The sequence below is a fragment of the Cetorhinus maximus genome, chromosome 13 (genome assembly GCF_964194155.1).
Source record: "Cetorhinus maximus chromosome 13, sCetMax3.hap1.1, whole genome shotgun sequence".
In the NCBI taxonomy this organism is placed as follows: Eukaryota; Metazoa; Chordata; class Chondrichthyes; order Lamniformes; family Cetorhinidae; genus Cetorhinus; species Cetorhinus maximus.
Window position 1 is genome coordinate 65,768,402 of NC_135891.1, and position 27,617 is coordinate 65,796,018.

Genomic DNA, 27,617 nt, shown 5'->3' on the forward strand with positions numbered 1-27,617 from the left:
TGCGCGGCCGGCAGGAGCCGGGGGGGTGGGGAAGGTGAAGAGGGGGCGGACTCCCGGCAGGAGGCTGGCGAAGATGGCGGGTGTGGAGCTTCGCTTTGGAGCTGGTTCCGGACAATCGGAGCCCCCCAGCCGGCCGCTGCTGATCGTGGGGCAGCTGGGCAACCTGCAGAAGCTGCGCTGGGAGGACATCAGCGGGAAACTGCTGCCCCAAGTGACGGAGGAGGTGAGTCCTCGGGGACAGGGAGAGGGAGCTGGAGCTGCTGCTGCTTTTGGACTTTGTCCCTCAGTGAGGGTGCGGGTCTGTCCCTGAGGAATAGTCAGCGTCTTATACCCGAACCCAACAAACCCTGACCCTCCCAGGGACGCCCTGTCTATACTGGCACTTGCCTGTGGGACAGTTTGTGTTCTGGACTATGGGGGAAATGTTCCCCCAATCACTTGAACACGTAAACAAAAGCAAAATACTGTGGATGGATGCTGGAAATCTGAAATAAAAACAGAAAATGCTGGAAAAACTCAGCAGATCTGGCAATGTCTGTGGAGAGATGAACAGAGTTAACGTTTCGAGTCCAGTATGACTTCTTTAGAACCCTTTGAACATCTCTCCGGTGTCTCTGCTGCCTCTTTCCAAAGTTCCTGCCTTCACACTGTTGGCCCATGGCCAGGTGTTGTTTCCACATCTGCAGACCAGTGTTGACATGGTCTTTGCTGCTGCCTGTGACTTAGTGTTGAACTAGCTCTATAGAAGTTGGTATAGATACATTGGCTGTCTCTGATTTCACCCCCTCCCCTCAAAAATCCTGGCTTCTGAGACTGCTCCATTACCATTTTGATCATACCCCTCTGGTAAAATATCAACAGTCAAAAGTCTGATCAAAGTGCAGGTTAGAGGCAAGCTGAAAGTTTGCAAAGGGCCTAGGTATGACCTTCCAGTGTGTTGTTCACAGCTGAAGTGGGCAAAATACACTTGACACACCCATTATTAAATTTATGAAATCCTAATACACAAAAAGATCAAAGACCACCTAATTTGTCTTTATCTTCCTGATAGTCACATGATATTGTTATGTTGTTATCTTGTTCATAAAGAAATAAAAACTAATTATTATGGGAATGTATATTTTACTGCTGCACTGGAGTCATGAGCTGATCAGCAAGCCTTATTAGTCCAACATAGGGAGCTGAAAGAAATACATTCTGATGATCCAGCATTTGGAGTCTAAGGCATGATTCTAATTTATGGGAATCAAAGACGTAACAAGGTAGTCGTGGGTACCTGTGATTTAAAAACTCAACATTTAAAATGAATTTAATGCTGCATTGGATTGAAAATGTTAGCAACATCAAGTGTGACTCCTACAACACCAGTAGCAACACACAACGTCATCAATAAAATGTACTTAACGATGAATGCCAAATCCGCAAGGTGGAGGCACAACATCGTACCACCTAAGCAATACCGTGAATAATGTTTTTCTGAGAAAAGAAAACAAGCTATAACCGGCTCTAAAAGTGTTCAGTTTATGTATAAAAAGCTTAGAAAAAGAAAATTAATAATTGGAATAATTATATTGATGTAGAGGCCTTTTTTTGAGAAAGAGGGCTGTTATATTGTTTGTAAAGGAATAGGAACTAATTGTTATAAAAATGTACATTCAGGGTGTCACATTTTACTGCTGTACTGGAGTCATGTGCTGAGCAACAATGTATCAGCCTACCGGTCCACCAGCCCCATGGAGAACTGAAAGAAATACACTTGATGAAGCTCCAGCATATTGAGTTTAAAGTGTGATTATTTCTAACCTATGAAAACCAGAAGACATAACAACAATCGTAGATTTGGTTTCTATCGCATTCAATCTCTGCCTATTTAATGACAACAGACCCGGACATGTTGTGTGAGAAACCCCAGTGCTGGAGAGCTTTGCATAGGTCCAAAGTCACTTGTTCCTCCTAAGCATGCTACACTCGCCACACTTATATACTGTATCACAAAATATTACTTTCTGAAGGAATTCTACCTAATAATATTTGGCTGAATCAATGCTATCTGCTCCGATTGTCTCCCAAAAGAGTCACAGATTGATCAATCACTCGTTGAAATAATGATTCCGCAGATTAGATTTCAATTTACCTGCCTTGAAGTCCAGGCTGTGTCTTGTGGTTTTACTGTTCTGGACAAGGTGAGACAGCTTATTGTGGTCTGCATTATCTTATCCCTTTAGAATCCTAAAAACAACAATCATATCACCTCTCCACCCTCTTTTTTCCAGTGAAAACATGCACAATTTATTCAAATGCTATGCAAAATCCAATCCCTCCATCACCCCCCCCCCCCCCCCCCCCCAACCACCAAATCACCCTGGTTGTCCACACAGAGGCTGGAACAAGTGACACTTCAAGCTCTGCACGCTCATAGCCTTGGACTGAACAACTTCCTGTACTTCTGTGATGATGATCTCCTGGAGGTTGAATCCATCAGGTTTGACTCATTCCAGCCATTGTGCAACCCAACAACCTGTAATACTGGTTCAGCAGCAGCCCTCTACCCTCTCATGTGGACATAAAAGATTCCATGACACTATTTGCAAAAGAGCAGGAGAGTTCACCCTGGTGTCCAGGGCAATATTTATCCCTCAACCAATGTCAGTGAAACCGATTACTTGGTCATTATTTTATTGCTGTTTGTGGGATCCTGCTGTGTGCAAATTGACTACCATGTTTCCAACACAACAATAGTGTCTACACTTCTAAAGTACTTAATTGGCTGTGAATTTCTTTGGTCTTCCTGAGGCCATGATAGGCACTAAATTAATGCAAGTTTTCCTTTCCCTTTCTCAGGCTTGGCAGACAGCACTGGGCACTCTGAATCCCAACCCCACAGACAACTGCCCCCTGTACCTGACTTATGCCACAGTCGCTGCCCTCCCCTCTCGAGTCAGTCGCCATAACAGCCCGTCAGCAGCGACATTCCTCACCCGCCTGGTGCGAAGCTGTCTGCCTGGAGGAGTCAATCGCTGCATTGTGGTAAGTACGGTTCCCTGAACACGCTGCACAGGAATGGTGAAAAGGGACATTTGAACAGGAATACTCAAGGAGAAAAAGTGTCCCCTGAGATATTTATTCATACATCTAAATATTCCTGTATTTGGCTTGTGCTTTTTACAGCTTAAAGTTAGAGAACTATTTTTAAACAAGCCCACTCATTTCCTGTTTTTTTTTTTCTGCCCTTTACAACCCAGCCTGCTCTTTTGAGGCCATTACTTTCAATAGTTAAAGCAGGATAATTGGAACTGATTGTGAACTGCTGAGATCACTTCCAGGAATTTGTAACTCATTACAAATTCCATGTCACTGACTGAATTTTCTTTTAAAACAAATCATTTTTCATCAGTGACATAGTATAATGTCTGGAGTATGGTAAATGCATGCTGTACACAAGATATTTTCTGGTTATAAAAAATGAGTGAGCCCCTGTCCTTTGTGTGCATCTCTTTCTGACTCTGTCTGTCTCTCTCTCTGCTGTAATATCTGTGTGTTTTTACTCCCCTGGGTTTCTCTGTTCCCACCATGACTGCGGATCAATCTTCTGGATCTCTGCATCCATCTGATTTTTCTCCATCGGGCCTCTTTATTTTGGCTGAACTGAACATTTAGCTTGGAACCACTGTTGCCCGTGTCCTCTGCGCTTAATGTTTCTTCACTAATTCCTTCTGTGTCCTGATATCTCCCTCCACATAATTTCTTTATTTGTTCCCAATATCTTTTTCTTGCTCTTACACTCTCCCTTGTTTGAGCTCTCATGCTCTGTGTGTCCCTTTGTTTCTCACTGTCTTGCTCTTTCTCTCCCACTTTCTCTTTTGCTTTCCGTCACTTGCTCTTTCTGTGTTATGTGACCTCTCTCACTGTCGTGTGCACTTGCTCGCTCTCTCTGAGGCTATCCCGTTCATTCTCCCATTCTTTTTCTTGCCCATTCACTTGCGCTGTCTTACTGGCTCACTTGCTGTCTCGTATGCTTCTCTTTTTCTTACCCAACTCTCCAGTACCTTGCCTATTATGAGCCTTGTCAGTGAGTGTTGATGTTGCAGGGGCGGCATCATACCTACACCTGATCCTGTTCTCACTTGCTGCTTTGTGTTCTATTTAATTTAGCTGAACAAATGAGCTATGGTTAGTGCTGCTAATCATTATTGAATAATTCATAGGCAAGGGTTTGTCTGTGATGCTATACCCAATTGATTATACAAAACAAATGGACACAGAGTAAGACACCAGAAGGCGACTAGTGCTGTTGGAACCCCAGCAAGAGTTGGGGTTTTCAGGCACAGTAGAAGGTTGGAAAAGGATTTGGTTTCAAATCTCAAACTAACCAAAGAGCCTTGATGATAAATGACTATCCTGGAGAGGAACATGAGAATTTACCTTCATCCCTGGTTCATTATTGGAAATGAGAAGCTAAGGGTTTGCTTCCCACTGAAGGTCTGTCTAATAGTCCTTTGATAAAAAGGCTGCTGCTTCAATTTTATGGGCATTATTGGAAGAAAAGTAGGGCGATCTCCTGGTGTCTTCAACATTCCTCCCTTACTCAACACCATCAAAAGCAGATTACTTCAAAACAATTGACTTTGGGGTGTTTGTGATATATGTGACGGGTGAAATTTAGATCTGAGTCTTTGTGAAAATCGTGCAATTGGAGTTCATAGGTGTCAAGCATGTTTTCTTGCTGAATATTATGCTTGTCAAGATGTGAGTTTCTTTACTGGGTCAGGTTGGCATTGCTTCTTAGCACAAGCACTCTTAGCGGAGGTACCACATGGAGTAAGCGTAGAGTTCCTCTAACTTGTTTCTTATCCTCCCCAGATATAAGAACCTTGTTGCACCAGCACTGCATTTCCACATCCTACACAAACAATCTGTATATATTTTCCAGGTTAGCCCGGTTATTTGTGTTTCCTTTCTAGGCAGACTAGTATTGTGTCTCCTTTCCCACAGCACCCTGGCATCACCTCATTGTGGGTTAGATTTTCACCTAGACCCACAATGTTGAGTAGACAAAAGGGGTGATTCACCTGTATTCCCAACGAGGAGCATGGGTTGGAGAATCAGTTCAGCTGCTTTATAGCCCAATCTCCCCTAGGGTTTCAGGATCAGTGAATCAACCATTGTGTATTAATCCACTTGTACCACCCCATTCCCTCAATAACAATCATACTGGCATTGTTCAAGTTGCTAAGAATTGTAGAACCTTGAAGGAAGCTAACAAATGGTAAGTACCATCACAGGTCTGCCCAGTTCTGCCAGACATTTCCTTTTATTTTTCACTCGTTCTTTTTGTGCTAGATGGGAGCTCTTCAGTTAGGACCCACGAGACCTTGCTAATATTTCCAAAGTTTGTTTGAAGTCTCTAAGGCATAGGCAAGTATTGTGTCAATATTTGAGACGGTTCCATTTAGCCAGCACCTGTTCACTCTTGAACCGCTGTATCTCTATTAACACTGTGCAGGGGAAGAAGGATTAAGCTGAGAGTTCTTTATTTCACAGTTTCTGGGTGAATGACCTATCATATACCAAGATTTCCCAGCAACCCAGAGGAAGATGAGGAGTCAGTGAATATTAACTTGAATGATGTTTGTTGCTGTAGCTTGAATCTGCAGCTGAGAATGAAATGGTCTGGGCAGGGTTTGGTTGCTTGCACATGCAGTTTTGAATGATATTTACTGTGGAGAGAACAACTGCGGCAATAAAATTAAGTGTCAAGACTTTGTGTTGATGCGGTTTCCTCCTCTCTTTAAGATGGTATGTGAGCGCTCTGACGTTTTTGCTTCTGGCTGTGCGATTGCAAGGGCGTTCCCGCTCTTTTCCCGCCGATCCAGTGCCTCGAGGCGCACAGACAAACGTGTGGTCACAGTGGAATTCCTGCTGGTTGGACAGAACAATGGCCCAGTTGAAGAAACAACACTCGAGGTAATTGATCAGAAAGCTTCCCTGCTAAAGTTGGTGCTGTGAATGTGAAACTTTTCGGATAGTATTTTCAGTGTGCCAGTTAATTACATAGAAATCATAGCAACAAAATAATCTAAAAGGCAAAATGCTGCAGCTGCTGGAAATCTGAAATACAAACAGAAAATGCAGGAAATATTTAACAGGTCAGGCAGCATCTGTGAAGAAATGAACAAAGAAACCAAAGCAAACTATTTAGCCCAACCAGTCTTCGTTGGTGTTCACCCTCAGCCAGAGCAGCATTCCTAACCCTACGTGCTCATATACCTTTATTTCCCTTTCCTTCAGCCACCTAATCTATGCTTAAATATTGATGAGTTAACTACTTCAGTCATGAATTCTGTGTTGACATGTCTCAGCGATAGCAGTCTCGTCTTCTGTTATCACGTAATCTAGAAACTGCTGGTTATATTATTCCATGTAGTAGTGCGTCTCATGGTTTAGATCCTGGAGATTTCCTTCTCGCTTCAGTTTTATCAAATGCCACAATATTTATTGACAGTTTTCATTGATGTTACCTGTGAATATTCCCCCTTTTTGTAAGGATAGGGATAAGGCAGAAGTAGCTCATACTCCCATTACTGTTTGTAGTGACTTTAGTATTCCCAGCTACATAAAATTTATAACATAGGAAGCAGGCCATTCAGCCCAACCAGTCTGTGCTGGTGTTTATCCTGCACTTGAGCAGTAGTTGTGATCCTGAGGTTTAAGACAAACTCCTGGTATCCTTGAGGACCATCTCAGGCATACCCACAGTCAATGTCAGTATGTACCTCGCTGGGGTAAAAGGAGATCTGATGTAGTACATCTCCACAGTGCTGAAATAATCCTGGCTCTTTCCCAAGGGCAAGAGTATGAACACTAAGTGCACAGGATGCTATTTTGGGAATGTCAGGATTTCTGCTTTACTCACGTTCTGTCTTGTTTACAGTGTCTAGCGAGTGCTGCTGATGGAATCCGCCTGGCAGCTCGAATAGTGGACACACCCTGCAATGAAATGAACACCGACACTTTTCTTGAGGTGAGTGGCCATGGTTTAATTCTGGTGTACAATTGGTTTTCCAAGTTGCAGTTGAGGAACCACGGCGGACCTCAGACAATAGGGTGCTAAGGGTCGTGGAACCAAGTGGATAGTTGATAAGATGCGGTTCTAAATGAATCTGGAATTAAATGCTAATCTCAGTGATGGTGACCATGAAACTATCATTGATTGTTGTTAAAAACCCATCTGGTTCACTAAGGTCTAGAGAAGAAAGTCTGCCATCCTTCCCTGGTCTGGCCTATATGTGACACCAGATCCATAGCAATGTGGTTGCCTCTTAACTGCCCTCTGAAATGGCCGAGCAAGCCACTCAGTTCAAGGGCAATTTGGGATGGGCAATAAATGCTGGCCTTGCAACGACATCAATACCCCATGAAAGAATGAAGAAAAGGTTATCTGGATGATTAGCTTTGTTTGCATGAAGTGTTGACCCATTGGTCATTGTTACCTGATATTCCAGCTGTACATGGTGTAGCCTTTGGCGTCTGCTCGACATTTACAATTGGTGGAATTTTATGTAAAGCCACTGATCTGAGTTTTCATCTGGTGGGAAATGCTCAGATCGTGAATCTAAATGCAAATGGTTAGGGGAACTGGATAGCTGGGACACTGTGCGAGCACAGTTAGGAATCTGGGTGGTATAAAAGGTGAACACTATATCCTCACTATTCCAGCTGTACTCACCCATTATACCACCCAGTGTCCCAGCTGTACTTACCCATTGTACCACCCAGTGACCCAGCAGTACTCGTCCATTGTACCACCCAGTCTCCTAGCTATACTCACTCACTGTACTCACCCACTCTTCCTGCTGTACTCACCCATTCTTCCTGCTGTACTCACCCATTCTCCATGCTGTTCTCACCCACTTTACTGACCCACTCTGCCATCTGTACTCATCCATTGTACCAACCAGCCTCCTAGCTGTATTCACCCAATGTACCACACAATCTCTCAGCTATGCTTCCCACTATACTCTTCCAGTTTGCACACGTCCTCTCCTGTTGGATTGCATTTCCATCGATCAGTTGGCCATTCTTTGTGTGAGTCCAGGCAATTTGTTTTGGCAAGCTATTTGACAATGAGCGAAATCACAGCAGAGCTCAACTCTGTTTTCACTTGACATCCATGTGCACACAAAACCCCTGCCTTTTGAGAAAGGACTGAATAATGATCAGGAATAGGAACACTGGCTAATTTTTCTCAAGTCAGGGTATCAAGGCTCTAATGCTACCCTTTCTGAGATCAGCTAACTCATCATAGACCAGGGGTTGATTCTTGAACCCTGTGATCTGCATGACTTGATGCCATGTCAAGCAATGCATTTACCTACTAAACCATCAATAAAGCCTGAGACTTTATTCACTCCAATGGATATTTCATTTTACAGGAAATAAAGATGGTTGGGAAAGCACTGGGAATTGTACCAACCATTATCCGGGGTGAGGAGCTGAAGGAACAAGGATTTGGAGGTAGGTTTGTATTTCCTTGCCTCTGCCTTAAATGAGCTGTGAACAGGATGTAGCGTTTCACAATGTGTGCAGCCGATACTTGACAGGAGCAGTATGGCCCCGAGGATGGGAGTAGCGTTTAATTTTCAGTGAACATTTAATCGCTTCTGTTTGATCATTTCTAGGTATATATGGCGTTGGGAAGGCAGCAGTATATCCGCCTGCACTTGCAGTTCTCAGTTATTCACCGGAGGGTGCTACACAGACCATCGCTTGGGTCGGCAAAGGCATTGTATATGATACAGGAGGCCTGAGCATTAAAGGGAAGGTAGGAATCTCAGTGTGACAGGTTCTAGGACAGTTAAACACTGGCAATTACTGTGAGATCCAGTCACATTCCTAACCCCATTTTCTAGTAGGCATATCTGCCAAAATAGAGAACAGGGAAACTGGAGCTCACTTGTAAAGTGTTATGATAGAATATTATTCACATCTGGGGCCAGGTGCGATTGCAGTCCTGTGAAGGGGGGTGTTATTGTCTTCTCTTCGTTAGCTGTAAACGGTCTGAAGAGAATTGAATTTGGATAGTTTCCACCAGCCTCTACAAACAGAATGTCTCAATTCAGCATTATGTGACAGCCTCAGTCTAGGAGGAATGAGGGAGCCAGTTTTAGAAATTGAAACATTTTATTTATCAGCTTCTGAAAAGTCTAATTTATTTATTTTCCAAGAACTAATCTAAAATGATTTACTTCAAGGTCTGGGGAGATCTCTTAATGACATTTCCCCATATTCCTTTCCTCTTATCCCAATATTACCAGACCTTGCATTCTCTCCCTGTTCTATCAATCCCTTAATTCCCTCTCCACAACGCTACCAAACTGTAGGAACCCTCCCCTTCCTGTCCAGACATTGGACTTTAATTCCACAAGCTCTAAATTCCAAGACTGTTTCCTCAATGCTAGCCCAAGAATCCTCTGCCCAAGCTGCTAAAACCCACTGTTGTGCTCAGAGTCACCATCTGAAAATCTATCTCAGATAGTTTCTTGATTCAATTTCCAGCTTATTTTCAAATCATTTAGAAAAACAAATTGAATTAGTTATTAAGATCCCAACAGAGACCAATAACCCTTCAAAGAAGGATGAATTTCCGAAACAAACAACGGAAATAAGTGAAGGACAAGATTTCACATTTTAAGACTTTTACTGTGACAAACAAACTAAAATCAACATAAATCAAGCAGTACTTAAAAGACAACTAATATATAGAACTAAAAGAAAGGCACCTTCACATTAACTAACTAACGTAATCAGGATAAATTTTATAATTCTTTTTGCTGTGCACCACACTGCTGGCAGATATGTAGCACCAGTCCCAAGTTGCTCTCTGCCATGTGAGGTTGAATCTTCCAGATTCCTTCAGAAATTGTTCCACTCAGTCTGAGTATTCCAGAAACAACCTCTCACCAGCATGCTGCTTGGCTGCTAACACAAACACAGTTCTGCTCTTTATAGAAGTCAGTTTGTCTCTCGCTCTCTCCCTCTTGGTGTCACTGTGTCTCTGTGTCCAAAAAGCAACTGCCCCTTTTCTGCGTCAAGGTGTGAAAACTGTCACTTGATTTTCAGTAGCTTTTGGTTTGGGTTTCTTTTCCATGACAACCAGATGACATGGGCCTGTTCTCCAGGCAGAGGTATGGTATGGCCACCATACACCCTTCCAGAACATTCTTTTTCACCTGAAATCTTAAAGTCTCGCATTTATAATATTGTATTGTAGCCCAAGCAAAAATTTAATTCAACTTCTGTATTGAGAATGTTTATTGAAAAATCCTTACTTTTGAATTCTCAGTGTAAAGAATATGAAACACAGATACTGTAATCCCCTCAGCACTGTCACTTGAGTGAAAATCAAACAATTGATAATCTAAACCTTCACCTGGAAACAGCTTATAAAATTAATTCTCTGATTTCTTTTCAAATCATTCATTGATACCTTCCTTTATTAGCAAAGCTACTCTACCTCCTTTTCCTTTTCGCCTATTTTTCCGAACATCGAATACCTCTGAATATTGAGTCCCCAGTCTTGGTTACCCTACAACCACGTCTCTGTAATAGCTATCAAGTCATATTCATTTATTTCTATTTGTGCCGTCAACTCATCTATCTTGTTACAAATGCTGTGTGCATGCAGATAAGGAGCCTTAAGCTTTGACTTTTTACCATTATTAATCATTCTGGTTCTGATTTCTGCTGCACTCTTCTTATATTTTCTGCCCCTTCCTGTCGCATTTTGATTATCGTTCATCTCTTCACTACCCTGCACCTCTGCTCTCTCGTTTATTTTTGATTTTCTAAACTTCCCTTCAATTGAACCCTCCTCCCCACTAATTAGTTTAAAATCCTATCTACAACCCTAGTTATACGATTCACCAGGACACTGGTCCCAGCATGGTTCAAATGAAACCCGTGCCAATGGAACAGCTCTCTCCTTCCCCAGTACAGGTGCCAGTGCCCCATGAATCAGAACCCATTTCTCCTACACCAATCTTTGAGCCACGCATTTACCTCTCTAATCTTACTTACCCTATGCCAATTTGCATGTGGCTCAGGTAGTAATTCGGAGATTATTACCTTGTGGTTCTGCTTTTTAATTTAGCCCCAAGCTGTTCGTAATGCCTCAGCAGAACTCTTTCCTAGTCCTACCAATGTCATTGGCACCTATGTGGACCACGACAACTAGATCCTTCCCCTCCCGCTCCAAGTTTCTCTCCAGCCCAGAAGAGATGTCCTTAACCTTGGCACCAGGTAGGCAACACAGCCTTTGGGACTCTCCGACTTTGCTGCAGAGAACAGTATCTATTCCCCTGACTATGCTATCCCCTATTGCTACTACATTTCTCTTTTCTCCCCCCACTTGAATGGCGCTCTGTACCACGGTGCTGTGGTCAGTCCGCTCATCTTCCCTGCAGTGTGTGCCCTCGTCCACACTGGGAGCAAGACCCCCGTACCTATTGGATAAGGGCACTGGCTGAGGCTCCTCCAAAGCTAAATTCTGGATCCCCATACCTGCCTTACTCACAGTCACACCCTCCTGTCCCTGACCATGGACCAGATTTGATGTAATTAATCTGAGGGATGTGATTGCCTCCTGAAGCACAGTGTCCAGGTAACTCTCCCCCTCCCTGATGTGTCTGCAGCTCGGACTCCAGCTAATCAACTCTGAGCCGAAGTTCCACGAGCAGCCAACGCTTGCTGCAGCTGTGGTCGCCGTGGTGGCACCGGTGTCCACCAGCTCCCACACACTACAGCAGCAACACATCACCTGCCCAGCCATCTCTATTCCATTTAATTAATTGATTTGGATGTTAAATATTTTAAAAGTGAATTTCTTAACTGTACTGTACAGCTGTAATAACGTCTCCTGATTTAAAACTTGGCCAATCAAAAGAGACAGGGAAGAGATACCCACCAATCACCTACCTGTTTTCCTGTGACTTCACACTTTGGCCTTGACAGGTAGAAACAGGTTAAAGGGGTTCTCTGCTGCTGGTTTTTATCTCCCGCCACTGCTGCCCTTCTCTCACAGGTCCGCTCTCTTGTGTGCTCCCGGCTCCCCTCTCGCTGTTTTAAACCGCAAAAATCCCGGCTCCCCTCTCACTGTTTTAAACTGTGAAAAACCTGGCTCTCTTCACTGTACTAAATTGTAAAAACCCTGGCACTCCTCTTGCTGTTTTAAACTGTGGAAATCCCAGCTCTCCTCTCACTGTTTTAAACTATCTTTACTCCTTATACTCAAATCTTCTTACAATAAAGGCCAGTGTACCAGTTGCCTTCTTAATTGCTTGCTGTACCTGCATATTAACTTTCAGTGACTCATGGACAACTCAGCCTTAAAAATATTCAATGACCCAGCCTCCACTGCTCTCTGGGGGAGAGAATTCAAATGATCCTCTGAGAGAAAAAATTTCCTCACATCTCCATCTTAAAGAGGAAACATCCTTTCAGCATCCACCCTGTCAAGTCTTATCTGTTTCAATAAGGTTAATAAGATTAGATTAAAATGGGTTAAAAAGGAAAAGTGGCTAACGAGATCTGGGAATAGGGTAGTTAAATGTAATAGGATCATATTTCCTCATGGTGTGTGAGTGCTGATATGGACTGATTGGGTTGGATGGTCTGTTTCTGTATTGTAACTTTTTTTCTACCTGTTGTCTGCAATCATGCCCATCTGCCAGTGGTGGTACCGCAACACCTCCGCTAAGTGGGGAGGGGCCAGTTACAGCATGACAAGTTTACATAGATGGTTCCCATTTTAAATGTGGACAGGAAAGCAGGAGGTGTGCACAAACAGAAGATTTGTATTTAACGTATTTTGTAATGGCTGACAAGAGACTTTTTTTTTTAGCTTTTTGTCTTGCACTCATCAGGACATTTCACAAGAATACAAATCCAAGGGAGACAACAAATTTATACTGTATCATAAGAGAGTGCTGATTGGTTAGCTCTCTAGTAGAGGCATTGCCATTGAGAATGTGCCAGTTGATGGTGACTGACAGTTAACTGGCAAGCATTGTTTGAAATTTAAACCAGGCAGCTTGACTCTGATTGGTTGAGGCATTGCCCTGAAGAATGAACCAGCAAATGGCTGTCACTTATTTTGTTTAGCTGAAACAGGCACAATGTATATACATGTTCTTTCTGTCTGCAAAGAACTAGGCCTTGTGTAGCTTCCACTACACGCAAATGAGCTACACTGCCAGCCACACCTGACAATCTTAAATTAGTTGTCAGCGTAATTCTTAGCATAATGAGGATTATTTAGCAAATGTTGTCCAATCACAGAATCATATCTAATGTTGGACTGTGTGTTTTGAGTTTTACAAGCACGGGCTGCTTGGGTACAGTCTGTAGTTTTCCCGTTGCGAACAGCAGAAGGGACGTACTATTTGATACCATCTGCCAGTCTTTGGGACGTACGGCCTACATACCTAGCCTGACACTCACTGAAATTCACATACTTTGTGTGATAGGCAGAACGCCTTTTTGGCTTGACAGCAGCATCCTGTTGGTGGCAAATATCACTTGTGTTGCTACAGCATAGTAACTGCATGAAACAGCTAGCTTCACCTGTTGCTCAGATTTTTGAGATACCTTGCCCTTCCAGGGTAATCTGAGGTAGACTGGGCACTTTTCAGTGCCGAAGGTGACAGCCTTAGGCCCGTTTATGAGTTTGCGTGATATACAGCTTGAAGCGATCTGATCAGGGGGTAGCCATTATCCCACAGGATGCCTTTGATGCGTCCTATCTCAGCATCAAGCTTGCATGGTGAGCAAATGGCTTGGGCCCTATTTACGAGGTTGTCAACAAGGCCAATCTTACAACTTGTGGAACTGTAAGAATCCTAATGTGTATGTTGACCAATGAAGGTAGGCTTGTGGTAGACCGTAGTAGAGAACCGCCTGGGGTTCATAGATTGTACCTGTTTCAGCTAAACAAAAATAAGTGACAGCTATTTGCTGGTTCATTCTTCAGGGCAATGCTTTGACCAATCAGACTTAAGCTGCCTGGTTTAAATTTCAAACAATGTTTCACAGATAACTGTCAGCCACCATCAACTGATGCATTCTCGATAGCAACACCTCCACCAATCAGACTCCACTTGCCAACCAATCAGCACACTCTTCTCATACAGTATAAATTTGTTGTCTCCTTTGGATTTGTATTCTTGCGAAATGTCCTAATGAGTGCAAGACAAAAAGCTTTGACAAAAAAAGTATCTTTCTTTCAGCAACACTCAAGTTCTGTACTACCAAGCAACTGTTTGTATTCTTTCATAGACCACCATGCCAGGAATGAAGAGAGATTGTGGAGGAGCTGCTGCTATTCTTGGGGCTTTCAAGGCTGCTGTGAAACAAGTGAGTGCTGCAGAGCTCACTATTTTTGTTGTGTCTTGTGTTCTGCTAAAGGAAAGATTGGTTCAGAAGCTGATTATTTTCCTGATATCTGTTTCTGTTGAAGTTCCTGCTGAATTTTACAGGTGGTTGTCTGCCACACTGTGCTAATGTGAAGGAATCAAAGTCTGTCTTCCACAGAAAGGAGAACTGATCTTACGACACAGTTGCAGGCAGCTTCCCTCATCACAGAACACTGTCTGGCCAGTTGGCCTGTATTCTGTAGCAGAGCACCAGAGTCCCATTTACACTACAACTGCAGTGTCAGGGCAAAGCGGTTTTATTTTACACTGTTGCAGCCTGAAACCAGAGTCGAGCCTTGCTCTGACACTGAAGGAAAGTAGAATGAGACTCTGAAGGGAGATCCTCGATTTGCTGCACTCCAGAGTCAATTTGGGCCTTCACACCCATTTTAGCTTCATACAAACAGCAATGGACATGAAAAGACCCTTTGGGCCATTTAGCCTGGCCCACACAATACCTTGTATATCATAGTAATGTACACTCTCCCCCTGGAATTGAAAACCATGTGAGCTCCTGACAAGCCTGATTAAAGAAATTCCAGGCCAATTTGGACAAAAATATCAGGGAAATTCCTCCTTAACCCCAAGGAAAGATCAGTTATAGCAAGTAACGAACGTGCAAGTTTCAAAAGACATTTGGTACTTAAAATGGTTAACCTGCTCGGTTTCATTTTAGTGATGTGTGCCAGTGGCAAAACACCTGGCTTTGGCTGTTTTTTTTTATTGCAGTTCACTGTTTATCTGATTCGCTGATCTACGATTATAATAGTCCTAGAGATCACTCTTGCCTGGTTAATGTTACACTCAGAACCTAACTTTTGTATGCTGTTTCACCTTCACCCCATGCTAATGTTTTGCAGAGTATGACTACATTGAGCACGATTACCTCCTCCCTCCCGACACCCCTAACTGTTCTCCTATTTCCCTTGAGAAACCCTACAGGTGTTTCCACCATTGCAGCAACTGGTTCACAGGTGGTACTGAACCCGAAATTGGGAAAGATCTAAATGAATTTATGCCGTTGAAATGACAAGCCAACTAACTCCATTAATTGCACCCATAAGGAGATTTCTGCTCACTCACAATGTCAGGATCTATTGGTTAAACAAGAGATCCTGATACTCATTCCAACAGCAAGCTGGGACAAGTTCTAGTCTTTTTTTTCACCAATTTGGGCCTTTTGCACAAACTGAACAAAACCTGCCTATCTCCCTGTCGAGCCCAATGACTCAGATGGAATCCAGAATCCCCTAGCAAAGGTATCTGTCTAAATTGTACCTGCCCAAGGTGAGAGAAAACAGTGCAGTGCAGGTAACAACAAGACCTGCATATACTTACAAAAAAATGGCCTTGTGGTCAAGTGCATCGTTCAGTGTGTTACTGAGACACACAGGCCAGGACAGCCTCAGGCTTCATCCCTGATCTGAAACTTCCTGTATGGGGAAAATGGCCAGCCTGTCTCTATACAATCAAAAGGTAGTTACAGATAAGGGCGGCCATTCAGCTTGCCTGAGTTCATCCATCCAGAATGCAGCTGGTTCCTAAATTATTCCAGGGTTTGTGCCTCCTTTACTCTATCCTGTAGTCCATCCCAAGCTGAAGACTCTGTGTGAAGAGAAACTTCCTGATATCAGTTGAATTCTCCTTTTACTAATTTGAACTTGTGGCCCCTAGTTCAATTCTTACAAGCTAATGAAAAGTAATTTTTCTGATTTGTCGTCTATTTCATTTGCAATCTTGTATATCTCTGTAAGGTCATTTCTCGATCAAGGTTGGAATCTCCAAGTTTCTCCAATCTTTCTTCCTAAGTCAGACCCATCACTAGACATCAGCCTTGTGGCTCTTCTCTGCACAGTCTGCATCATTTGCATGTCTCAATGTAAAACTGAATATTTTACTCAGCCTGATCAGGACACTACAGTTTCATTATGACTTTTTCAGACTTTTATTCTGCTGTTTTGATGACTGCATTGGTTGGACAGCTTGAGCATAAGGTTCACTAAGACTCCTAACCCTTTGTTAACTTTCTTCTTGTCTATTTCTGCAGCATTTGCGGTGTACGTGAGCTGCTTGTTATCCCTCTTTACATGTAATACTTTAGATTTGCCTGTACTGAATTTCATCTGCCATTGTAATGGCCACTTAAATATTTCCTCCAACTCAAAATACCTGAACTCCCTCATCTGATTGCACTACCTGGAACAGTTTAATATTATAGGCAAATTTGGTTGCTTTGTATTTGGTCTCTGAGTTCTTATCAAATGGCGGAGCAGGCTTGAGGGACTGAATGGCTTACTTCTCCTAATTTGCATGTACATATGTTCATATGAGTGCAGGTCATTGAGAAACAGTAATAGTCTGAACACCAAACCCTGGGTCACCCCATTCAATACTATCCTTACACTTATGTAACTCCTGTAATAAATATGCATTGTTTTACATCCTAAAACTAATTTCTTACCCATACATAATCTTTACTCTGAATCTCCACAGCCTTGAATGTAACTAATAACTTTTTATATGGAACATTCTCAAATATATTCTGTTTTCATGGTATTCTGAGATAAATATTATCTATTTTTAGGGTTAATTGCTTTTGAACCTTTTGGCCTGTTGAAGACTTCGAACACATATCAGCTATATATTGTGCTACATCAACTCTGTTCAGGGAGGGCATGTTGCTCATGTCTTCCCTTGTGAAAACTTTCAGGAAGTAGTCAGGCAGAGCATTTGTGGTCATCTTCTAATTTGAATGCAAGCACCTTCTCTGTAGATTACCTCTTTGACCAACCTTCTACTATTGTGTTGGATGAGTGTGACTATGCTTTTCCTTATGTTCTTGTTGCTTCTGATTACCCTTTTAACATACTTCTGCATTTTCTTCCATTCATCCCAGTGAACCCCATCTCCTTTCTTTCTGTAGAATTTGCCTTGATTCTTTTAATAATCCATTTTAATGGTTACACCTGCTTGGAGTGAACTTGTTGGTTTTAGGCCTGCATTTATCATACATAACATTATGTCGTTAAGAGTGTTCCACTTATTTCTTCAGAAGTGTTGATGAGCAACCTCCCTTAGTCATTCTGCTTAACTTGTTCTCTCATTTCTTTGAAATTAACTTTTTATAGCTTATATTCCTGGCTTCTAGTTTTTGGTGTTTCAGAATTTCAGACCACATTGAACTTAATCATTATGTGTTTCTGTCCCCAATACTTCCACAACTGCCATTTGCTACATGTTGTCTGGGTAACATGAAGATTAACTAACACAAAATGGGCACTCACTACTTTTGTGGCTTCCCTAATGCACTGGATCGTGATGCAATTATGCCTTACGTATACCAGCTCTGACTCTAAATCATTTAATGTTTCTCAATTAGCATTAGGTTGACTCAAGTTGCCCATTAAAATAACTTTTCCTTTTGTTGAATATGCTTCCCTTCTCCTTGTAGAGTGAACTGTCGTCGTTCTCAAGATGGCCTGGATGTCTCGCATTAGCAAATCTATAGCATATTCCTAGTGATAGCTCAGATAGTCTTATGTATAATCAGAGCAGTTTGTTTGTACAGCTTTTTGCCCACCAATGGAACGACTTGATTACATCCCACTTTCCCCTGACATATATACCTACAACATCTCACTTTTCTGCCTGCTTTCCGGGATGTTTTATGCCCTGAATGTTGCACTCATTCCACATCCTTTGGCGTTGACTAGATTTTTGATAGTTCAATGACATCATATTTCCCTGTTGCCACAATAGTCTCATTTTGGGCAGGACCTTTGTTTTGAGGTCCGGACCCAGTTGGCGGGATCAAATCTGGGCCCTGACCCTGCATCATGTACAAAATAGTCACCCGACATGATTTTAAAAGGAATGGCCAACTACTGGCCAGAGGGCACGCTCGCCATCCAATTGAGAACTGCAGGCAGGCTCCCGATGCCAAGAGGAGGCTGTCCAACACAGAAAACAGCAGCCTGCCAATTCAGGTCTCTCAGCACTTTCCAATCTTTAAAAAAAAGCTTCCAGACTGCCAATGCAGAGGGAGAACGCTCCAAAGAGTAGTCTGTGACTGTGGCCATCTTTTGACATTGACACCAGGGTTTTTGTTTCAATTATTCTGGAACACTGGGTTGTTGGTCTGCCATTGGGTGGCCACCTTCTTTCACTGGCACCACAGAGGGCCCTCTGCAGCATGGGAGAAAGGCCCCTTAATTGCCATTATTGGCTATCTGTCATTTGTGGGCAGGTAGCTGTTTTAATCCCTGACCTGTTTGAAAATGGCTCGGAGGCAGGACCACGCTAGCGGTGGGAAATCCTACACGATTCTGGCCCTGCACCCACTGAAAATTCAGCCCATTATTTCTAATGCTTCTAGAGTTCTTAAAAACCTTAACCCTGTTACAGGTTTTCTCCTTTTGTGGACCCCAGCGTCAGCTCTTTTGTAATCTCTTGTGGTCATGATGTGCTGTTTTCAATGGGGTGAATGTGACGTGCTGCCAACACAAGTATCAGAAATGCATTTGCAGTGTGCGGTGCAGTCACAGCCATGTCCTGTTTGTCTTTCAGGGGTTTAAGGACAATCTGCACGCTGTATTCTGCCTGGCTGAAAATGCTGTTGGACCCGAAGCAACCAGACCTGACGATATTCATCAAATGTACTCTGGAAAGTAAGGCTATGCAGACTATACAGTGTGAACCCTCAGCAGTGCAGACGGGTTCACTTGCAGTGGTAAAAATGTGCACTTGATTGATTGCGGGTAAAGTTTTTTTTATGTGATTGTTTTTTATTTCAGGCAATTTTCAAGGGAAATATATTTCCTAAAAGGAATATAGGAAGTTACTAGAAAAAGAAAGACTCATTTTAGATAGTAACTTATTGCACTTCCCAAACTGCTTATCATATGATAAAACAATTTTTTGCAATGCAGTGTCTTATATATAAAGGAACAGAATCACAGAATTATTCCAGCGCAGAAGGAGGCCATTCAGCCCGTTGTGTTTGTGCCAGCTCTCCAAATGAGCAATTCACCAAGTTCTACTCCCTTGCTTTCTCCCCATGACCCTGCACATACTTCCTTTTCAGATAAAAATCCAATTTCCCTTTGATTGAACTTGCCTCTACCAGACAATCAGGCAGTGCATTCCAGATCCTAACCACTCGCTGTGTGAAAAAGTTTCTCCTTGTGTCACCATTGCTTCTTTTGCCAATTACCTTACGTTTGTGGCCTCTGGTTCTCGATCCTTTTACGAGTGGGAAGTTTTTCCCTATCTGTTTAGACCCCTCATGATTTTTAGTACCTCTATCAAATCTCTTCTCAGCCTCTTCTTCCCCAAGGAAAACAGTCCCAACTTCTCCAGTCCATCCACGTAACTGAAGTTCCTCATCCTGGAACTATTATGAATCTTTTCTGCACTCTCGCTACTGCCTTCACATATTTCCTGAAGTGTGGTGCCCAGACCTGGATGTAATACAAGTTGAGGCCAAACCAGTGTTTTGTACAAGTTTAACATAAGTTCCTTTCTCTTGTACTCCATGTCCCTATTAATAAAGTCTAGCATATAGAGATTGAGGAGACTGGACCTGTATTCTCTAGAGTTTTGAAGAATGAGAGGTGATCTCATTGAAATGTACAAAATTTTTAAGGAGCTAAGCAGGGTAGATGCAATAAGGATGTTTCCCTTGGCTGGGGTGTCTAGAACCAGGGGACACAGTCTGAGAATAAGGGGCAGGCCATTTAGGACTGAGTTGAGGAGAAATTTCTTCACTCAGAGGGTAGTGGACTTCTCTACCCCAGCGGGCTGTAAAAGCTCAGTCATTGAGTATATTCAAGACAGAAATCGATAGATTTCTAGATACAAATGACATAAAGAGATATGGTGAGCACGGGAAAATGACGTTGAGCTAGACGATCAGCCATGATCTGGTTGAATGTTGGAGCAAGATTGAAGGGCTGAATGGCCTACTTCTGCTTCTATGTTCCTACTGGATGCTTTAGTAACCACATTGTCATCCTGTCCTGCCACCTTTAATGACTTATGCACATATACACCCAGGTCCCTCTGCTCCTGCACCCTTTTTAGAATTGAACAATGAAAAAAATAGTGCTAGTTTGTTATAGTGATATTGGTTGAGGGAAGAATGTTGACCAAGAAGTTGGAAGAGCTCCTTGCTGATCCAGTAGTACCATGGGATCTTTAACATCTTTAAATATCTGTGAATTTGATTAAACGTGCTTCATAAATTGCTGATTAATGGTAGTTACATACATTTTAGAATTTCTTTTAACTTCGATCCCCTGTCATCTGTACCATTTTAATACTACGCTTAATGAACCCCTTCCTACTATATTTTGCTAAGTGATTGTGTTTTCTTCTGTTCAGGACGGTTGAGATTAATAATACTGATGCTGAGGGCCGCTTGGTGCTGGCGGATGGAGTAGCTTATGCATCTAAAGATCTGGGGGCAGACATCATCCTTGATATGGCAACACTTACTGGAGCGCAGGTATACACAAACTGGGGGGCTGGCAAGGGGGAAAAGAGGAGGCTAGGGCAGATGTGTGCATGAGGTCTGTTAGCTTCATGACCCTGATTTCTCCATTGAATCCCACAGACCTTTGTCCATTGTGGTTCCTAGCCATTATCTGCCAGTGACAATCGATGTAAGTTGTAGGGACTGAAAAAGCTTTCGTTTTCCTTCCCCCACCCCTTCACCTGCCCCATCCCCCATCGTAGTTTATCCTGCATATTCTTTCTGTTCCCATTCCTCATGAAAATTGGAGATCTTTGCTAGAGTGCAGTGTAACAGTTGTTAGCTTCCAGCTCTTGTACAACTGCTACTCATTCTGTATCAACAGTGGAGTGTGATTTGGCTGTTTCAATGTGTGGCTGTCAGTGCTGAACCTGGCCACATCTGGCCATTTTCAGCATAGTGTGAGGGAGGGATGAGGAATGGAAAGCTAAGTGATTTTCCACCCCCCACTCTCACCACCCCTGCCCCAAGCCCAAAGGTGCTGTATGCATTGAGGGAGCCTCACCACTGTCACCTGGAATTTGTTAACAGTGCAGACCAGGGACCAAATTAAGGACCTTCTGGTCTGCATGACCCATTAGTGTTCCTCACTGTCTCGCTCACACAGGACGAGCCCAGTGTGACCCAATAATGTTCCTCAATGTCACTCACAGTCGCACATTGAGCCGTGTGACCCAGTTCTGTACCTCACACACATACTGAGACCCGAATGAATCAATATACCCCACAAAAACACAGGCATGTTAGTATCTAATGGAGAGAGAAACAGAGGTAACGTTTCAAGTCTGTATGTCTCTTCTTCAGAGTTAAAGAGAAGTAGAAATGTGATGTATTTTTACTGTTTAAGATTTTAAAAAATGTATTTATTCATTAAAAGCTTTTTTATCCTTCCACCCCCCACCCCCACTTTAAATTCAAAGTCATTTTCTTTGTGCTATCTTTTCAGTTTAATTGAAGTTAATCAAAAAGCTCCTCCCATTAAGATGGTATGTCTACTGTATCAGAATGCTGTGTCCAGGAAACAATGCCTGTTGTGGTGTAATTGGAATCCCTTCTTTCTGTGCAGGGTATATGTACAGGGAAATATCATGCTGCAGTCTTGAGCAACACTGAAGAGTGGGAGATGGCCTGTGTTAAGGCTGGTCGGAGTAGCGGGGACCTCGCCCATCCTCTTGTCTACTGCCCTGAACTGCACTTCAGTGAGTTCACCTCTGCTGTGGCTGATATGAAGAATTCTGTTGCTGTAAGTGTGTAATGGGCCGTTTGGAAACTCTGCTCGCTGAGCGGGAGGCAGTGGGATTGTGCTCCCTATTTGTCTCAGTTTTACTTCTGATATCAAATAGTGGAGGGAGGGGGCCAAAGGCATTATTTTGCTTCATGCTGGACCATTTGAAAAAACTTGCATTTATGAAGCACTTTTCTCAACCTCAGGATATTCCAAAGCATTTCACAGCCAGTGAAGTAATTTTGAAGTGTAATCACTGTTGTAATGTGTGGAATGCAGAGTCAGTTTGTATTTTAGCAAGCTTCCACAAACAACAATGATATTATGATCAGAAAACCTGATTTAGTGACGTTGATTGAGGGATAAATATTGACCAGGACACTGGGAAGAACTCTCCTGCAAATAGTGCCATGGGATCTTTTATGTCCACCTAGGAGGTCAGGCGGGCCCTTAATTTAATGACCCATCTGAAATCTGTGACCGTGCAGCACTCCCTCAGTACTGACCTCGAGTGTCAGCCTGGATTATGATCTCAAGCCTCTGGAATGAGACTCGAACCAAAGTTTTTCGACACTGTGGCGAGAGTGCTACCACTGAGCCATGGCTGACTTTTAAGAGAAGGACATTTTGATGGGATATTTGTTCACGTGAAAAATACATAAACACCACTGTAAAATTGAACCAACTCACAAGTTGCTGACTAAGAGCTGCTGTTCCAAGTCTATTGCTGTGCAGAACCACCAATGATGAAGTCAGTAGAGTGGCTGTTTGCTTCCTGTGCAAGCCCCTTCATTGGATTGGGCTTGGAGCCTGAGAGCTGATCTAGGACTGCTCTGCCCTTCCACATTCATTTACTGACTGAACTATTCTGAGTATTACAATGCTTCATTCCATGTACATAATTTTAAGTTGAGCTTCTCATGTGGCCCATGTCTTCTACTCCTGAGTCCAATGCTCCCATACCATCAGTAGTGCTCCCTGTAACTGCTTATTAAGGGGTGCTAGGAACAACACAGGAATAACTGTTCTTTGTCTTTTCTGTGTCTTCCCCAATACTGCTCCTCCGCACCACAGCAGAACTTCTTCGCCTCTTCACTTAGTGCTCTGGCCAAAACGGGTATGTGGAGTGTAGGTAGGTTTGTCTACAGCCTGGCATCGTCCCACCTCTCTCAGCTGCCCCGTTGCTTGGATAAGACCCTCTCTGGGGAGAGGCAGCATCGATGCGAACGCACCATTGACTTAAGTTTATATTGTGTGCTTGTGGAAAAATTTGTAGGAGGTAGATCATGCTGGTGCCCTGTCCTAGCTAGAGGGAGAGCAGTGCTGGCAGCAGTAGAGAAAAGGAGCAGAGATAGACTTTATCCTTGGGTTTCCAGTTCATTTTCTCCCTCTCTATTTCAGGATCGTGACAATGCTCAAAGTTCCTGTGCAGGTCTCTTTATCGGTGCCCACATTGGATTTGACTGGCCTGGAGTGTGGGTCCATGTCGACATTGCTTCCCCTGTGCACACAGTAAGTACAGGAGACAACTTTGAAAACACTTGGTGGCTGAGAGTGGGGGAGTTTGTATGTGTGTAGAGGAAAGATTTCTGTATAGGAGAGTTTATGCAGGAGTGAGGAGGTGAGGAAACAGACAGTGAGTTTGGATAGAAGAAGGGAAGAATTTGAGGCTTGGGTGAAGAGCTTGAGGGAAAGTTTAGGAGTGTGCACTGTCAACTGTTCTTTGTAATGAGCAAATAATGTAATATGTGAACTAACAGCATCATCTGATCAGTAAAACTAGCTTGAGGATGGCGATTAAGCAGATAATGATTTACTGGGATATGAACACACAAAGCAACTTGATGATGAATGGGTGAGTGTTGTGTTATTCTGCAATCCATCACCTCTCCCAAGTATTAAAGATCTTTGTTTGTAGACAAGTGGGAGAGTAATTGAACTAAAAACAACTTGGGGGTTTTTAATTTCTTTAACTAATGAACTAATAACCTAGCTGCTGGGATATGTTGGGTTCCTCTGGCCCGTTAATTTATTGTATATGCTTCTGTTATCAACATCGTTGTCCTCACACTACGATTTGCAAAATTAAGCAGTTCCTCCTATTTTAAATCATGCTTCTGCAGCAATTTTATCTTAATTTATAGAACAGTGTTTTTCTTTTCCTTGTCACATTACATTTTCTTGCCCTCTTTATTTCCTAGATGATCTCTCCCTCATTCACTGCCTTGCTTTCTGTGTGTGTGTATATCTCTTTCCCTCTGACTCAGGACACACTTGACTTCAGAAATCAAGCTTCTGTGAGAAAGGGTGTTTATTCATTCCTGTAAAAAAAATGTTGTGCCTGCCATAAGAACATAAGAAATAGGAGCAGGTGTAGGCCATTCAGTTCCTCGTGTCTGTTGTGACTTGGAAATAAATTGACGTTCTTTCAGTGTCGCTGTGTCAAAATCCTGGAACTTCTTCCCTAACAGCACTGTGGGTGTACCTACACCATATGGACTGCAGCAGTTCAAGAAGGCAGCTCACCACCACCTTCTCAAGGGCAACTAGGGATGGGCAATAAATGCTGGCCTAGCCAGCGAAGCCCACAATCCTGTAAATGAATAAAGAAAAACTCAGTAAGATCATGGCCAATCTGATTGTGGCCTTAACTCCATTTCCCTGCCTCCCTCCTGTAACCCTTGACTCCCTTGTAGATCAAAAATCTGTCTAACTCAGCTTAGAATATATTCAATGAACCAGCCTCTACTACACTCTGGAGAAGAGAATTTCACAGACTAATGACCCTCTGAGAGAAGAAATTTCTCCTCATCTCTGTCATGGCAAGGTATTTTGTTGGTGTGAAACACTTGCCATTTTGGGGACCAAGTCATACCATGGAAGGGGTCAGCAATAGCGCTATCAAGCAGCACTTGCTTAGCTGCTCACTGATGCCCAGTTTGGGTTCCGCCAGGGCCACTCAGCTCCTGACTTCATTACAGCCTTGGTTCAAACATGGACAAAAGCGCTGAACTCCCGAGGTGAGGTGAGAGTGACTGCCCTTGACATCAAGGCAGCATTTGACCGAGTGTGGCATCAAGGAGCCTAGCAAAACTGGAGTCAATGGGAATCAGGGGGAATACTCTCCGCTGGTTGGAGTCATACCTAGCACAAAGAAAGATGGTTGTGGTTGTTGGAGGTCAGTCATCTCAGCTCCAGGACATCACTGCAGGAGTTCCTCAGGGTAGTGTCCTAGGTTCAACCATCTTCAGCTGCTAAATCAATGACCTTCCTTCCAACATAAGGTCAAAAGTGGGGATTTTTGCTGATGATTGCACAATGTTCAGCACCATTCGCAACTCCTCAGATACTGAAGGAGTCCATGTCCAAATGCAGCAAGACCTGGAAAATATCCAGGCTTGGACTGACAAGTGGCAAGTAACATTCGCTCCACATAAGTGTCAGGCATTGATCATCTCCAACAAGAGAGAATCCAACCATCGCCCCATGATGTTCAATGGCAGTAGCATCACTGAATACTCCACTATCAACATCCTGGGGGTTACTATTGATCAGAAAGTGAACTGGACTAGCTATATAAATACTGTGGCTACAAGAGCAGGTTAGAGGTTAGGAACCATGTGACGAGTAACTCACCTCCTGACTCTTCAAAGCCTGTCCACCATCTACAAGGCACAAGTCAGGAATATGATGGAATACTTCCCACTTGCCTGGATGAATGCAGCTCCTACAACACTGAAGAAGCTGGACATCGTCCAGGACAAAGCAGCCCGCTTGATTGGCACCCCATCCACAAACATTCACTCCCTCCACCACCGACGCTGCAGTGTGTACCATCTATAAGATGCACTGCAGGAATTCACCAAGGCTCCTTAGACAGCACCTTCCAAACCCATGACCATTACCACCTAGAAGGACAAGGGCAGCAGATAAATGGGAATGCCACCATCTGGAAGTTCCCCTTCAAGTCACTCATCCAGACTTGGAAATATATCACCGTTCCTTCACTGTCGCTGGGTCAAAAATCTGGAACTCCCTTCCTGTAATAGCACTGTGGGTGTACCTACACCACTTGGACTGCAGTGGTTCAAGAAGGCAGCTCACCACCACCTTCTCAAGGGCAACTAGGGATGGGCAATAAATGCTGGCCCAGCCAGCAAAGCCCACATCCCGTGAATGAATAAAAAATAACCAGATACTCGCAGGAACAGCACTGAGTAAAGTTTTCTACGCACTATCCCATCAAACACTCACTCCCAGTTTAATATTGGATGCAGAGTGAAGTTCCTTCTACACTGTCCCAACAAGGTGTCTCAATTCAAAGCTCAGGATTTGCAACCATTTTGCACACTGTCTGAATGCGATTCGTCAATTTAATGCTGAATAAGTGTGCTGTCAGCCCTTGCCCACTAGTATCTATATTGGGACTGGCCAAACTCTAAAGATAGAAGAAAGGACCAGTGTCCAACCACTTACCACCCAGCCCACCTTTGAACCCTTCAACATTTCAGAGTTCATCATTTCCAATACTCAGAAAAGCTTTCAGCTAATTCTGATTAAAGAAAACATGAAGCTAAAAGCATTAAATTCATGAGACTTGTCATCGGCCAATTATTGAACAGTTGACTGTGTAAAGCATTTAATGCCTGTTTGTTTTGTGTGCAGGGTGAGCGAGCAACTGGCTTTGGTGTGGCTTTCCTGCTGGCTCTGTTCGGCCGTGCTTCCAAAGACACCATGCTGAACCTGGTGTCACCGCTTGGCGCTGGCACAGACCAACAGCATGCGATGAACGAGGGTGATGGTAGCTTGTCCAAGCGTAGAAGGCTGGTGTAAGGAAGGAGGAAGCTGTGCACACGGTCACATCACTGATGTAATGAATCAATCAATCGGCAGTCCAACCATCCAGGTATAATGGGTCTCGTACGTAAGTGGGTGCCCTGCTCTTCTCAAGGGCACGGTTGGCTTGTCACTGCGAGGGAGCTCACAAGTGGCAATAGCCAGAGGCTCAAACCTCATGCCAGAGCCTCACTGAAGTCCACCATTACTTCAGATACCAACTTTAAGACATCCCTTGAGTCCCAAGTCTGTTCAAAATGTATCAATTTGCATAAACTCTCACTCTATTTCCCCTCTCTTTGGCAGCATTTAGTCAAAAATAGCAAAATTAAATCCATAGAGGATCATTGCCATCAAACGACCAGGAGAGTGGACACACATTGCCCCTGCTGTACTGAGACCACACCTCCCCCCCCCCCCCCCCCCCAAACCCCATGAAGCGATGAAAATTGCTATACCAAATGTTTGATTCTTTTATAATACTCTCTGTTTGACTGAATGTATTGAACGGATTGAAATGACTGATCTTATTAAATCATTTTGCACAAGTTACTGT

The 27,617-nt window shown here is 43.3% G+C and overlaps 1 protein-coding gene across 1 annotated transcript; it reads left to right on the forward strand.

Moving 5' to 3' along the window:
- The first annotated feature begins 33 nt into the window (after positions 1 to 33).
- On the forward strand, positions 34 to 27,611 carry npepl1 (aminopeptidase like 1). The gene is made up of 12 exons (XM_078555468.1): positions 34 to 223; positions 2,842 to 3,027; positions 5,794 to 5,964; positions 6,932 to 7,021; positions 8,433 to 8,514; positions 8,679 to 8,821; positions 14,332 to 14,409; positions 19,035 to 19,135; positions 20,850 to 20,973; positions 22,067 to 22,243; positions 23,627 to 23,737; positions 26,891 to 27,611. The coding sequence occupies exons 1-12, from the start codon at positions 74 to 76 to the stop codon at positions 27,056 to 27,058; spliced, it is 1,581 nt and encodes a 526-aa protein (XP_078411594.1). The 5' UTR covers positions 34 to 73; the 3' UTR covers positions 27,059 to 27,611.
- The last annotated feature ends 6 nt before the right edge of the window (positions 27,612 to 27,617 follow it).